The sequence below is a fragment of the Manis pentadactyla genome, chromosome 4 (assembly GCF_030020395.1).
Source record: "Manis pentadactyla isolate mManPen7 chromosome 4, mManPen7.hap1, whole genome shotgun sequence".
NCBI classification, from domain to species: domain Eukaryota; kingdom Metazoa; phylum Chordata; class Mammalia; order Pholidota; family Manidae; genus Manis; species Manis pentadactyla.
The window spans coordinates 135,319,106-135,332,378 of record NC_080022.1 but is presented as its reverse complement, the minus strand read 5'-3'; the positions used below and the strand labels follow the sequence as shown (position 1 = coordinate 135,332,378).

General features: G+C 52.7%; 1 protein-coding gene across 1 annotated transcript; it reads left to right on the top strand.

The window, feature by feature from the left end:
• Positions 1 to 1,751: 1,751 nt before the first annotated feature.
• LOC118917802 (polyunsaturated fatty acid lipoxygenase ALOX15B-like) lies at positions 1,752 to 11,770 on the top strand. The gene is given in 14 exon segments (XM_036896010.2): positions 1,752 to 2,038; positions 2,128 to 2,350; positions 2,570 to 2,651; positions 5,336 to 5,458; positions 5,722 to 5,825; positions 7,097 to 7,269; positions 7,492 to 7,638; positions 7,735 to 7,938; positions 8,973 to 9,059; positions 9,202 to 9,371; positions 9,552 to 9,673; positions 9,772 to 9,872; positions 9,949 to 10,119; positions 10,526 to 11,770. Coding segments are annotated over 14 exon segments (2,034 nt in total). The 5' UTR covers positions 1,752 to 1,891; the 3' UTR covers positions 10,706 to 11,770.
• The last annotated feature ends 1,503 nt before the right edge of the window (positions 11,771 to 13,273 follow it).

The following is a 13,273-nucleotide window of genomic DNA, read 5'->3' as shown; positions in this document are numbered from 1 at the left end:
TCTTTCAGAGTGAGAGAAGAAAAGCTGATTGGAAACTATGAACAAGGCTTATCACCCGGTAGGCTCAATTTGGCCATTTCACTGGGGAACCCCATAGGATATTTGGGCTGATCAGCTCTTGTAGAGAGAAGGCTGGGTAGAAGTCTAGCCTTTGGGTGAAGAGTGGAGGTACACACTTGACTGCCAACACACTTGGAGCCATCCAGGGATCGAGGGTGGGGCCCCACTGTGCAGTGAGTAGATTTTTCACCTTATCCTCCAATCTTAAATGTAGCGTCCCACCCTCAGCTGTGGTTGGTGTCCTCAAAACCAGACTCCCTCTAGGTCACTAGAAAATAAATTTCCCATTGTCTGTTAGGTTGGGGAAAGGTGTCCTGCTGGCGATGTGAGGTGCAGGAGGGCGTGTGGGGGAGGAGGGGTCCTAACTTCATCTGATAAAAACTTTGGTCCCATCATTCCTGCTTTCAGTGTCACCTACACGCCACTCTCAGAGCATCTGTCTCCCATTTCCTAAGGCTTTTGGGGATTCTGAGGTGGGAAATGACCAACTTCTGGGCTCTTACCTTTCTCCTGTCTTTAAATCAGTCACCAACATTTCCATACTCATTTCCTGTCCTTGTAGGTTTTTGCCTTAAACTTGGCATTTTAGGAAGGTTTCCGGAGGGTAGCTGTAGATGTGTGCGTGTTTCACTGGAATTCTATTCCCAGCCACACTTCAGCTCACCCCAGTTCTGGCTCCCACCCTACAGCACACTGCTGAAACTGCTCTGGGCAAGGCCCCAGACACCAAGGGAGGGTTCTCTCATGCGCCAGGGTATGTTTGCACAGAACTGGGCTAATTTCCTTAATCATGCCCATTAGCCAGTGGCACAAACTCAAAGATCTCCTTGTTCACAGACCCAGTGATCATTTCTCTGTCTTCCTCTTACTCAGCCTCTTAGCAGCATGTGATACATTTGGCCAATTTCTTCTTGGCTTTCCTGAAACACCCCCTCCAGTTTCTCCTTGTACCTCACTGATTTTCACTCCATCTGCCTCCTCTGCATGATTTCCAAGTATCAGAGAACCTCAGGGCATGGCTAGCTCCTTGTCTTTTCTCCCCATCTCTGCTTGGTGTTCTCTGCCACACCCACATTGCCAGTGACTCCTTGGTGCACACCAACCAGCCCTGAACCTTATGCCCAGCTGTGGTTTCAGCACTTGGAGATCCAATGTGCATCTGAAACTGTATTTCCAGACCAGAGCCCCCAAGTCTGTTATTCCCCTAAAGCCGAAATCCATCCTGGCCCGAGATGGCTCTCTCCTTACTGAATCCCTGTCTTGTTCGCCTTTTTTTGTCTCTCTCGCACTTGATTTTTAACTTCCGAGTGGGCAAAGGCTGGGTCTTGCCTGGCACCAGCAGCTAACATGGCAAGATTACTTCTTGAATGAAATAAAATAATGACTGTAGGCCAAGAAGAGTTGTAGGAAGTGGGGAGGCGGTCCTGCATAGGCTTTTAAAGGCTCAGAAGGCAAAGAAACAAAGAGGGGCGTAAATGTAGCCCTGACCCCAGTGAAGTGCAGCTGTCTTACTGCACCACCGCTGGAGGGTCCGGCGCCACCAACCTCAGGACACCAGTCCCTCCGCGTCCCAGCCAGCAGTGCTGAGCTGCCTTCTGCATCCCTCCCTTTCAGCCTCTCAGCCCCGCCCCACCCCGACCCGACCCGACCCGGGCCTGCTTTTGGGGGTGGCGATGAGGTTCCTTGGGCACTCGGAAGTGGGCAACAATAATCTGCTTTAATCAGCCAGTAGTCAGACCAGGGCCTGGCGAGGTTGGGGCGGGGCAAGTCCTTAGGTGAGCTGGGCTCTGCAGCCCTGCCAGCAGTAGGCAACCAGACTTGGGTTAGTATCATGACTGAGTACAGGGTGCGGGTGTCCACTGCGGAGGCCTTCGGGGCTGGCACATGGGACAAAATATCTGTCAGCATCGTGGGGACCCAAGGAGAGACCTCCCTACTGCCCCTGGACCATCTGGGCAAAGAGTTCTCCGCAGGCGCGGTGAGTGCTTTGGCGGGTAGGGGCCGAGGAGCAGGCGGAGTAAAAGGGACGGGCGTCGCGGATACTAAGCCTCCCCCCACCACCACCAGGAGGAGGACTTCGAAGTGACGCCTTCCCAGGACGTGGGCCAAGCACTGCTGCTGCGCGTGCACAAGGCGCCCCCGGCGCTGCCCGGCCTGCTCGGGCACTTGGGCCCGGATGCCTGGTTCTGCCGCTGGTTCGAGCTCACGCCGCCGCGGGGCGACCCTCTCCGGTTCCCCTGCTACCAGTGGCTGGAGGGCGCGGGGACCCTGGTGCTGCGGGAGGGGACAGGTGAGGGGGCTGGTGTGTTGGGGGAAGAGCAAGGGGAGTGGAGAAGGGAGCTGGGGTGGCCGAGGGGGTAGGGGGCGCTGGGGAGGAGGAGGGGGCAGCCCGATGGGCAGAAACTGTACTTGGTGGGGAGGCACTAGTAGTGGGTGGCTGAAGTGAGTGGCTTGAGCCGGAAGTCAGAGGGGTTCTTTGCGCTCTGCACTCACTCCTCTCCTCTCTCAGCGAAAGTCTCCTGGGCGGACCACCACCCCAGACTCCTGCAGCAGCGCCGGGATGAGCTACAGGCCAGACAGGAGATGTACAGGCGAGGAGAGGGCTGCCGGTGGGGGCGCCCAAGGGCTGAGGGGCAGCCTGGGTGTGACTGGAAGCTAATGACTTGAAGCCCCTGCCTGTCTTCTCTGATCACCCCTGAGCTTGTTAGAAATGCAGATGCTCAGAACTCCCAAGTCTGACACTGAGAGAGGAAGTCCAATACCGAGGTCGGGAGAGCAGTCACATTGTTTCAACAAGCCTTCCAGATGACTCTGGTGTCCAGGAAAGTTTGAAAACCCGTGCTCCAAATGCCTCAACTTTGCTGGTATCTTCCTGGCCCTGGGGCATTTTCATACATCAGTTTGTTGTGTCATGCAGGAAATATGGACAGAGCTGGAAATACACCACCCCAAATCGCAGGAAACTCTCTCCAGGTTGGGCAAGGGGTGAGGTGGGGGCTCCCCCCAGCTTTGGGCTTCGCGTGGTTGGAGGTCAGCTGGGAGAGTTGGATCCTAGCTGCTGCCCGGGCAGTGGGTGGTGGTTTACAGCACTGCTGGAGACCCTCGTGAGAATTCCTGAGCAAAAAGCCAGGGGAGGTGAGGTACTCAGCCACCGATTTCCAAATGATCATGGTTTGGCCAGGCTGGCTGCTGTCTGAAGCCTGGGCGCCAGGCTTTTGCTCCAGGTCTCTGGGAACACTGAAGCTGCAGAGTCCTTAGTTCCTGGTGATTATGTATTTGTTTTGAATTATATCCCCAAGAAAACTGTTGCACCACAGCTGTCAGCAGCAGCCCCAGGGGAGGGAACAGATATGGAGGTCTACTGTGTCCGTGGAATGGTCTTTCTTCCTTTCTTGTCAAAACAAAGACCCACGTGTCAGGAGACCCAGGGCCAGTCTAGTACCTGCTGAAGGGAGCAGTGACATCTGAGGCAAGTCATTTAACAGTTTTGATCTTTATTTTCTTGTGCAAAAGATTAAAATATCAATCTTATTTGTTTTATTAAAAAGAAACCAATGGGAAAATGATTAAGAATGAAGCCAGTCAACTGCCAAGCCCTATACAAATGTGTACTATTATTATTCATATTGTCTCTCAGTTACCTCTGCTCCAATTGCCCAGACCCTCCATACTTAAAGTGAGGTCTCAGATCCAGGGTCAGCATCACCTGGGGGCTTGTTAGAAATGCAGGCTCTCCTCTACAGCCATACCACCCTGAACACACCCACCCGATCTCTGCTGATCTTGGAAGCTGAGTAGGGTCAGGCCTGGTTAGTACCTGGATAGGAGAATGCAGGCTCTTGAGCCCACCCACTCCAGATCTACTAAGTCAGAATCTGCATTTTACCAAGATTCCTAAATAAATCATTTGTACGTTAAAGTTTGAGAAGTAGGGTTTGGCCACCACCTGGTACCACTGTGCTTGAATGGCAAATTGTTCTTTGAAGTTGAAAATTCAAACCCAAAGGCAACGATTAAATGAACCAATGAATGAATGAAAGGAGGACTTGCAGGGGATCCTCAGCTTTGCAGGGGCACTATTTTTCCATTTCACCCAAAGATCTTCAGGCTGAATTGCTTGCTTGATAGAGATGCCCTAGGCCAGGACAGGGTAAATTGTGGGGTGGAGGCTGAAAAGTGCCTCCCCGTGGGATGCCTGTCAAAGGCAACTGAAGTCTTGCACTTACTGCCTCAGGAAAGCATCCCATCTGTGAGATGCCTCTGTGTTGGTCAGGAATTTTGTGGTTGCAAGAACAAAAACAGACTCCAACTAGCAAACAGAAAAAAAAGGGGGGGAATGTGTTAACAGGACACAGAGGTACTCACAGAATTGAGGGCTGGAAGTGTAGCCACATCTCATAGGTTAGACACAAAAGTGACTCTCTCCCTCTCTCTGGGGCCCCCTAGATGCTTCTCTCTCTTCCTTCACTTTTCTCTCTCTGCAGAACAGCTTTCTTTAGTTCCCAGTCCACACATCCAAAAATGGCTGTAACAAATAATCCCTGTGCTTACATGTTATAATCCAGATATCTAGAGAGAGATGGCCTCTCTGGCTCAGCCCCGGTAAAAACAAAATTCATCTGAGTAAATTTAAAGATCTAATTGATTTATTAGATGATTCATGAAACTGGCAGCATCCCATCCAGCAGAGAGAAAGGAGCTCTGAGGAGCTGCACAGAGGGGAAGGCTTTTATAAAGGGAAGGGGGCAGAAAAAGAAAGTTTCTAGCAAAGAGTGGATTGTTTCAGTCAAGGCCACCTTCCTTTGGGGAAAGGCAGGGGTCTATCAAGCAGATTACCTCATGATGCTAACCACGTAATTCTATATTGACTGGTTAAAGGTCACATTCCTGGGAAAGGCTGAGACTGCAATTAGGTTAGATATTCCATCTTGGTTTGTGATGTGGACTGAGCACAAGTGACTCTGTTTTGGGCCTACTGCCTCTTTTTTAACAGCCCCAATTCCAATTCCTGGGAAGAACTCTGGTTACCAGCTCTGGTCAGGTGCCCAGCCCTTAACCAATCAACTGTGACCAGGGGAGAGGTCTCACTGTGGGAATAGGGCAGTTCCCCTTGCAGCCTTGTGGGTGCAGGGGAAGGCCAGAGCCCCAGAAGGCCCTTGCTTGTAGAAGGGGGCTGGCTCTGACTAGGGCCTCCAAAGGACTTGCCACTCCCTCCATCCTAGTCAGTGGGTTCCTTGAGGCTTCTTGCTGATGGCCTTCCTGCTCCTCCCTCCAGCTGGAAGACTTACAACTCAGGCTGGCCTCGCTGCCTGGATGAGAAGACTACAAAAGACTTAGACCTCAACATTAAATACTCTGTAGCCAAGAACACCAACTTCTACCTGCGAGCCGGCTCTGCGTAAGGACACCCGCCCTCTCCTCTCTCTGGGGCTCGGGTACCGTGGGCCCTCTGCCTTCTGTCCTTCCCTCCTCAGTTTCCTGACCATCAGGGATATGGATCACACAGCCGTACCCAGAGCACTGCATCTGCCCACAGTCAGTCCCATGGGGCATAGGCTACCTCAGGAGCTGGAGGCTGGTTCAGGATCCCTGGAGGGATAAGGCTACCAGATGGGGGGGGGAATCTCTTGCTCCCTCTCCACCCTTCACATCTCCTGGCAGATTTACAGAAATGAAAATCAAGGGACTGCTGGACCGCAAGGGGCTCTGGAAGAGTCTGGAGGAGATGAGAGAGATATTCCACTTCCAGAAGACCCCAGCCACTGGTGAGGAGCTCAGGCTGGGCCTCCTGACCTCTTCCCTGGGATATCATCTCTCATAGCTGCCAGGAGTCTCAGAAAACCAAGCACCAATTCACTGTGGGACCCTGGCAGACCCCTGTCCCTCACTAGGCCCTACTTTCTCCACAGCTACACCAAAGGATGCAGACTAGGGGCATCCTTCCAACCTTCTAATGCCTTTCAATCCAAGAGACACTTGCTGGCTACCACACATCAGGCACTGGGCTGGGGCTGTGGACACAGTCCTCATTCCCACAGGACTCATGCCTGACATTAGACTCAAAATCAAAACAGAGTGTCCCTTATGAACCCCACTCATTGGCTCCAGTGAGAGTGTATAAAAGGGGACCTGCTCAAAAGGAGGTGACATTTATGCTTAGACCTCAAAGTTGAGTAGGTATTAACAGTGCCCAGAATAGGATGTGGTGGCAAAAAGTGTTTCCAGTTCAGGAGACAGTGAATGTGAAGGTTCTGAAGATGGAAAGATCAGAGACCTTTTGGGGATAAAAGCACTCTGCTGCGGCCAAAGGATGCTGAGCCAGGGAAGGAAGATAAGGGACAAAGCAGGAGAGGTGCATGGGACCTGGGTCAGGCAGGACTGTGTAGGCCATGGCAGGAACTGCCACTTCCCTAAGTGCAGTGAGAAGTAATATGGCCAGATCGACTGGCTGCCAGTTGGGGAGTAATATAGCCAGATGTGCTCCGTGGACTGTGGGGTGTTGGGGGACAAGAGTGGAAGGCGGAAGACCAGTTCTGAGGCTCTGGTGGGCATCAGCAGTGGGAGGGGAACTCCAGGGCAGTAACAGCAGAGATGGATGGACAGGTGGACCAGAAGCTACTCAAGGTGCAGAATCAATGGGCCCTGATGGGAAGAGGAGGTTGGGGAGCTGCCAGGAGAGGTACCTAGGTTCTGCCACAGCAACAGGTGGATGGAGGTGCCATTCCCCAGATGCCAAGCCGTTGGAGGGGCTGGGCTGTGGGCGTTTAGTCTCTGATGTGCTGTATTTGAGGCTGGTAAGCCCTGGGGTTGGGATGTCTGTTAGATGGTGGGACAGGTGGGCTTGGGACTAAGGTAATGCTGTTTGGTAAACAGGCAGTGACTGAAGCAAAGGGTTGAGAGGAGGTCACCCTGAGAAAAGCATAGAGTGAGAAAAAAGGAGCCTAGGACAGACTCAGGAGCAGCCCCACCATGAAGTTCAGGGGGAGACCTATGGGCACTGGGGTAACCTGGTCCTCCTTTCCCCACCCTCCTGTAGAATACGTGTTTGAGCACTGGCAGGAGGACTCATTCTTCGCCTCCCAGTTCCTGAATGGCCTCAACCCTGTCTTGATCTGCTGCTGTCGTGAGCTCCCAAAGAACTTCCCTGTTACGAATGCCATGGTGGCCCCAGTGTTGGGCCCTGGGACCACTCTGCAGACTGAGCTGGAGGTGAGGGGTCCAGGGGTCCAGGCTCTGCATGCCCCGTCTCAGTGCCTTCAGGCCCATTACTCATCAGAGAGGACCATCACTCACATTTGTTAAGAGCCTCCTGTGTGCTGTGTGCCAAGAACACCCTCTCCCTTTCCCAGCCCTCAATCCTCTCCCTGCTCCACCCATTCAGTCCTTTAGAAAGCCAGATGGCAGCCCTGGCTCCCCTTCTCTATCATGCAGAAGGGCTCCCTGTTCCTGGTAGATCACGGCATTCTCTCTGGCATCCAAACCAATAACGTTAATGGGAAGCCTCAATTCTCAGCGGCCCCTATGACTCTGCTATACCAGTGCCCAGGGGGAGGGCCCCTGTTGCCCATCGCCATCCAGGTCAGCAGCTCTTGGGGTAGGGCAGGGGTGGGGAGGCATCTGGTGAGTAGTTGGCAGATACCCGTGACCACCTGTCCACCCTGGCTTCTCCTACAGCTCAGCCAGACCCCGGGGCCTAACAGTCCCATCTTCCTGCCCAGCGATGACAAGTGGGACTGGCTACTGGCCAAGACATGAGTGCGCAATGCTGAGTTCTCAGTCCATGAGGCCCTTGTACACCTGTTGCATGCACACCTGCTGCCTGAGGTTTTCACCATGGCTACGCTGCGCCAGCTGCCCCACTGCCACCCACTATTCAAGGTCAGTGGCTCGGCAAGGCAGCCGAAACTGTGTCCCAAGCTGCGGGTCCCTGCATCTGGGCCTGCCCCTCGGGGTGCCTCTTCTAAGCACCCACATAGCCCTACCCTTCCAGGCAGGGATGCAGAGCCCCCATCCTGCTTCAGAAGCACCTCCCTGCTCAACTCCCCTGGGAGCCTGCTTCCCAGCAGGCCAGCCGCTGGGGTGAGGTGAAGGGAACCGGGCAAGGAAGGGGCCTGCACGTGAGGGAGCTCCCGAGAGGCTCCCTTCTTAAGTGAGATCAGACCAATAGCCAACAACCATCACAGATGCCCGGTTCTCAGGAGAGTCCTGGGGCTGGCAGATGCCAAAGTGTGGAGGGACCAATAGGTCTTCTGCAGGCAGCTGCAGGGGTGGATGAGCCCTGAAAGGGAGACCTGTGTCTCTAAGGTGGGCTCTCTGGTCCCCTGGGCTCTGCTAAACCTTCTGATGACCCAGATTCATTTCCTCCAGGGGCCTGAGACATCTTTGAAGGGCAGGATTCCCACCTCCCCCAGACCCAATGCAGGACCCACAGCTGCTCAGATTCTCTGATTCTTGTTTAGACAGTTTCCTGGGTCTGAGACAGGCCCTATTCTGTCTCCTTCAACCCAGGCTGACTCTTTCTGACCATCTGTAGTTCCCAGTCCTGGAACTCAGAAGTGGGTTCTCAGAGATGGTTCCACACTGCCAGGCCCACAGGCCACCCCGGTTTTCATGGGGCTTTGCCTACCCAAGGGTCAGGAAATCACCAGATACCAGAGCTGGAGGGCTCAGAGAGCTCAGCCAGACCAGCCCCCTCATTTGCCCAATGATCTGCAGCTCAGAGAGAGGAAGGTGCATGCCTGAGGTCACAGAACAAGATGCTGGTGGAGCCCAGCTCCTGTCATTGTCTGGACCTCTTGTCCCTGTCACCTCTTTCCATGAGTGATTTACAGGACTTGATGCCTCTGAAGGGGGAGCTCTGGGGCCAGAGAGACTCAGGCCTCCCCCACCTCTGCCATCTCTGGCCCTCACAGCTGCTGGTCCCGCACACGTGGTACACCCTGCACATCAATACTCTGGCCCGCCAGCTGCTCATCGCCCCTGAGCAGGTGGTAGACAGGGTAAGAACTGCCTTCGGGAGGGTGGGGGTGCAATGTGCATATAATTTGGGGTCCTGGGGTGGGAGTGGCCCTGTCTGCCCCACCAGTACTACCTCCTGCTTCTGGGGCAAGGGCTCTGGTGCCCAGGAGTCCTATCTCCTAGTCCACAGGCATTGGCATCAAAGGCTTCTCTGAGCTGATACAGAGGAACATGGAAAAGCTCAACTATTCGGTCCTGTGTCTGCCCGAGGATATCCGGACCCGAGGAGTCGAAGCTATCCCGGGCTACTACTACAGGGATGATGGGATGAAGATCTGGGGTGCTGTGGAGTGGTGAGGCACTGTTCCCAGAGATATGGGGGGTTGGGGGAGGCAAGAAGACTGGGAGGGAGAGGGAGGGGCCAGGGAGGCCCATGACAAGGAAGAGGGCTGGACATTAATGACACTGAGCAGGGCTGCTCCCCAGAGAGGGTTGGGGTTGAAAGTTGGTACTGAACCCAGCGCACCTTGCAGCTTTGTCTCTGAAATAGTCGGCTTCTACTACCTGAATGATGTGTCTGTGCGTGATGACAGTGAGCTCCAGGCCTGGGTGTGGGAGATCTTCTCTGAAGGCTTCCTAGGCCGGGACAGCTCAGGTATGGGGACCTCGACTCTTGGTCCCCCCCGCTCAGATCTCTGCAGCATGGTCCTCAGGACCCTAGTAGCCCCAGCCCTGGCCCAACTCTCCCCACAGGTGTGCCCTCCTCACTGGTGACCCGGGAAGCCCTGGTGCAGTATGTCACCATGGTGATATTCAACTGCTCTGCCCAGCACGCTGCTGTCAGTTCAGGCCAGGTGAGAAGGGTCAGTGCCAGGGTGGCAGGTGACAGGGCCTGGCTCCCAGGCCTCACTCTGCCCTGTCCGCCTTCAGTTTGACTTCTCTGCCTGGATGCCCAATCTGCCGTCCACCATGCAGCTGCCACCACCCACCACCAAGGGCCAGGCAAGGCTGGAAGGATTCATAGCCACTCTCCCCCCAGTCAATGCCTCATGTGATATCATCATTGTCCTCTGGCTGCTGAGCAAGGAGCCTGGAGACCGAGTGAGTGTGGGGCTGGGAGTCAGGCCAGGCCACCTGGGGAATATGGGAGGGAGTGTTGTTTCCCCTCCCTAGCCCAGACCGTCTTTTGCCATCAAGGAGCCAGGTCCCTTCACACCACTAAACCTTCCCAGGGGAACACATGAGCTCTGGAGGGTCAAATGGCCAGATGAGGTGATGCAATCTCACCCTTAACTGCAAGGACAATGTGTGGCCATACTCCAGATTGGCCACCCCCTTCAAAACTCCAGCTTAACATTCAGTCCCCAAAAGCAACCTAGTCATCTTCACCATTCAGGGGGAGGGGGCAGCTCTGTGGGAGGCTGCTTTGGGCCCCCCAGGGCGGAGGTCTAGGGCAGGTCAGAGCTGCTCAGCAGCCCCTTCACCCAAACCTGTGGTTGGTTCCCAGCGGCCCCTGGGCACCTACCCCGATGAGCACTTCACGGAGGAGGCCCCGCAGCAGAGCATTGCTGCCTTCCAGAGCCGCCTGGCCCAGATCTCAAGAGACATCCAAGAACGGAACCAGGGCCTGGCCCTGTCCTACACTTACCTGGACCCTTCCCTCATCGAGAACAGCGTCTCCATCTAAATCCCCTGGAGAATAGTGCCCCACATAATATCCCTTTGACCCCATCACTCTAGTCTAACTGCCACCCAGAGAAAAGAATCCCCCAGAAAACCAGGCCCCCATAGGTCTCTTCTGGGACAACCAGGCCCCATAACAAGCCCTACAGATGAAATAACAGGAACAAACCACCCCAGAGAACAGAGCCTCACAGCACAGCACCACCATGCCTTTTGAAGACTTCAGACCTCAAAATGCCAGCACACCCACAGCCCCTATGAAGGACTGTCTGACTCTCTTTTGCTTTGCATTTTTTGCATTGTTTTACCTTACATAATCCGGCCCCTGATGCACTGACCACAACTGATTGGGCCTAATGGTCACCTGACAAAAAGGGAGTCCTATTACAGACAGACTGCTGAAGAAGTGAATCATGACCTTTGGTTTAAAATAACCCACTGAATCTGTGGCATCTTGCTGCACTACTCGACAGTGACTGCACTGGGGTATGGATGGGGACTTGATAATATGGGTAAATGTAGTAACCACATTGTTTTTTCATGTGAAACCCTCATAAGAGTGCATATCAATCATACCTTAATAAAATTTTAATTAATTAATTAATTCAATTAAATAACCCACTGAGAAAGGACCACTGGAGCAAAACAGGAGGCCACTCTGCCTGCAGCGTGCAGACAGGATCCATGTATGCTTTCTTAAAACTTTCCCCCAGTTGGACAAGAGGCTTGCATATTATAAAGCAGATTCCATTTCCAGAGGATTAGAAAATACTGTATCACCAATCATATGTTGCCTTCTAGATTCAGTCCCCAGTGAGGGAATTCCAACATACACATTCTTTAATTCTGTTTTCCTTTTGTCTTGTTTCAACTCAGTGAACATCCTTTAAGGCCAAAAATGTGTCCCTTTGAATTCCCCTAATGATTTCTGTCTCTGTCTCTTATGGCAGGTGTCAGTGCTTCGGTTTTTCAGCTTCACTAATTTTTATAAAACCGTGTAGACAAAATGCAATATATAAATTGCACAAACACCATCACTGAAATAAATAGTACAATGCTTCAGAAAATGTTTTGACCAGTCGGCAGCACCTGAACTGTTCATTCTTTATTGAGATAGAGTGTACCAAAAATGATTTAATGATATGTGGTTGCTAAACATTGGTTTCAATCAATAAAAACAATTCCTGCTAACCAAGCAATAAAGGAGTTTATGGGAAAGAAACTGAACGAATTTAGAGATTAAAGACAGTAAGAGTTAAAATGGAGGACTTAAAGAACGGATTAAACACAGTAAGAGTTAAACACAATGTTTGGGCAGGACTGGAAACTCAAGAAGTCCTGGGCACAGGAACAGGGGACATTCTCAGGCACTGCCCTCAGAATGACAAAGCTCCGACCACTTCTTAACCTTGAATTATTTACCTCCATGTTCACATTTCGTGAGGGAGAGCCTGACTTGACTTGGAATGGCAGAAACCACTGGTTGCTGTGGTAGGAAGAGTCTGTGCTCACCAAACATCTCAGCTACTTTCCAACATTTCCCAGTCTCCCTTTTAGTTAGGTTGGGGGCATATGACCAGTTCTGGCCGATGGAATGTGAGAGAGGAAGCAACGTATGTCACTTCCAGGATGAGGCAGTTGAGAGCTGGTGTGCCTCTTCATCCTTCTCTTGCCCTTGGAGGAAGGTTCTAGAAGCCATGAGCCCTGTCCTTCCCTCTCTTACTAGGCTGCAAACTCACGAGGACAGGGTTCACAGCAGCTGCCCACCACAGTGTCGGGCGCACTGTAGGTGCTCAGTCAGTAGGTGTTGAATGGAGAATCAGTACACAAATGATTCCTAAAACCCCTCTGTGCCCTTTTCCATTTACCTGTGTGTGTTCTCAACTAGCCCATGAGTCTCTTGATGGCAGGAACTGGGCCTCATTCTACTTTATATGCCTGGTGCCCAGCACTGACACATGAGAGATACCCAACAAATGCTTGTTTAATAATGGATGAAAGAAAAGAATGATTGAATGGATGGATGAATGGGTGGATGGATAACTAGTAAGTTGGAGGGCAGTCGTGCCCCAGTCAATAAATTGATTGGTACTTGCTTCAATATATGTCTTTCGGGACCAACTATCATCTCCTAGAGAAACTGGAGTGCGCAGGGCAGCTCAGCAATGGAAATCTGAGCAGTCAGTCTCCAATCCTTGTTGGAGAGGCCACCACCACTTCCAAGGCCCAGGCACCTAAGCCCCTCTGATTGGCTCTCTCTCTTTGTCCGTCTTTCCATCTCTCTGTCTCTTTTATGTGTACACACACACACACATACACACACACACACACACACACACACACACAGACCTAGTCCTTGGGCTTTTGGCTGTATGGCCTTGAGAAGAGAAGGTTGTCACAGGTAACCTTCACCCTGTAGGGGATATCCAGTTAACTCTTCAGAGCGATGGTCCCCTTGGCCTAGGGTGGGGACTTCCTCATGGACAATGAGGCATTGGGCATCCAGGCCCCAAAGTCATGTTCTGCAGACCCCTGTCCCAATTGGGTTTGCTGGCCAGAGGGAGAGGACCAA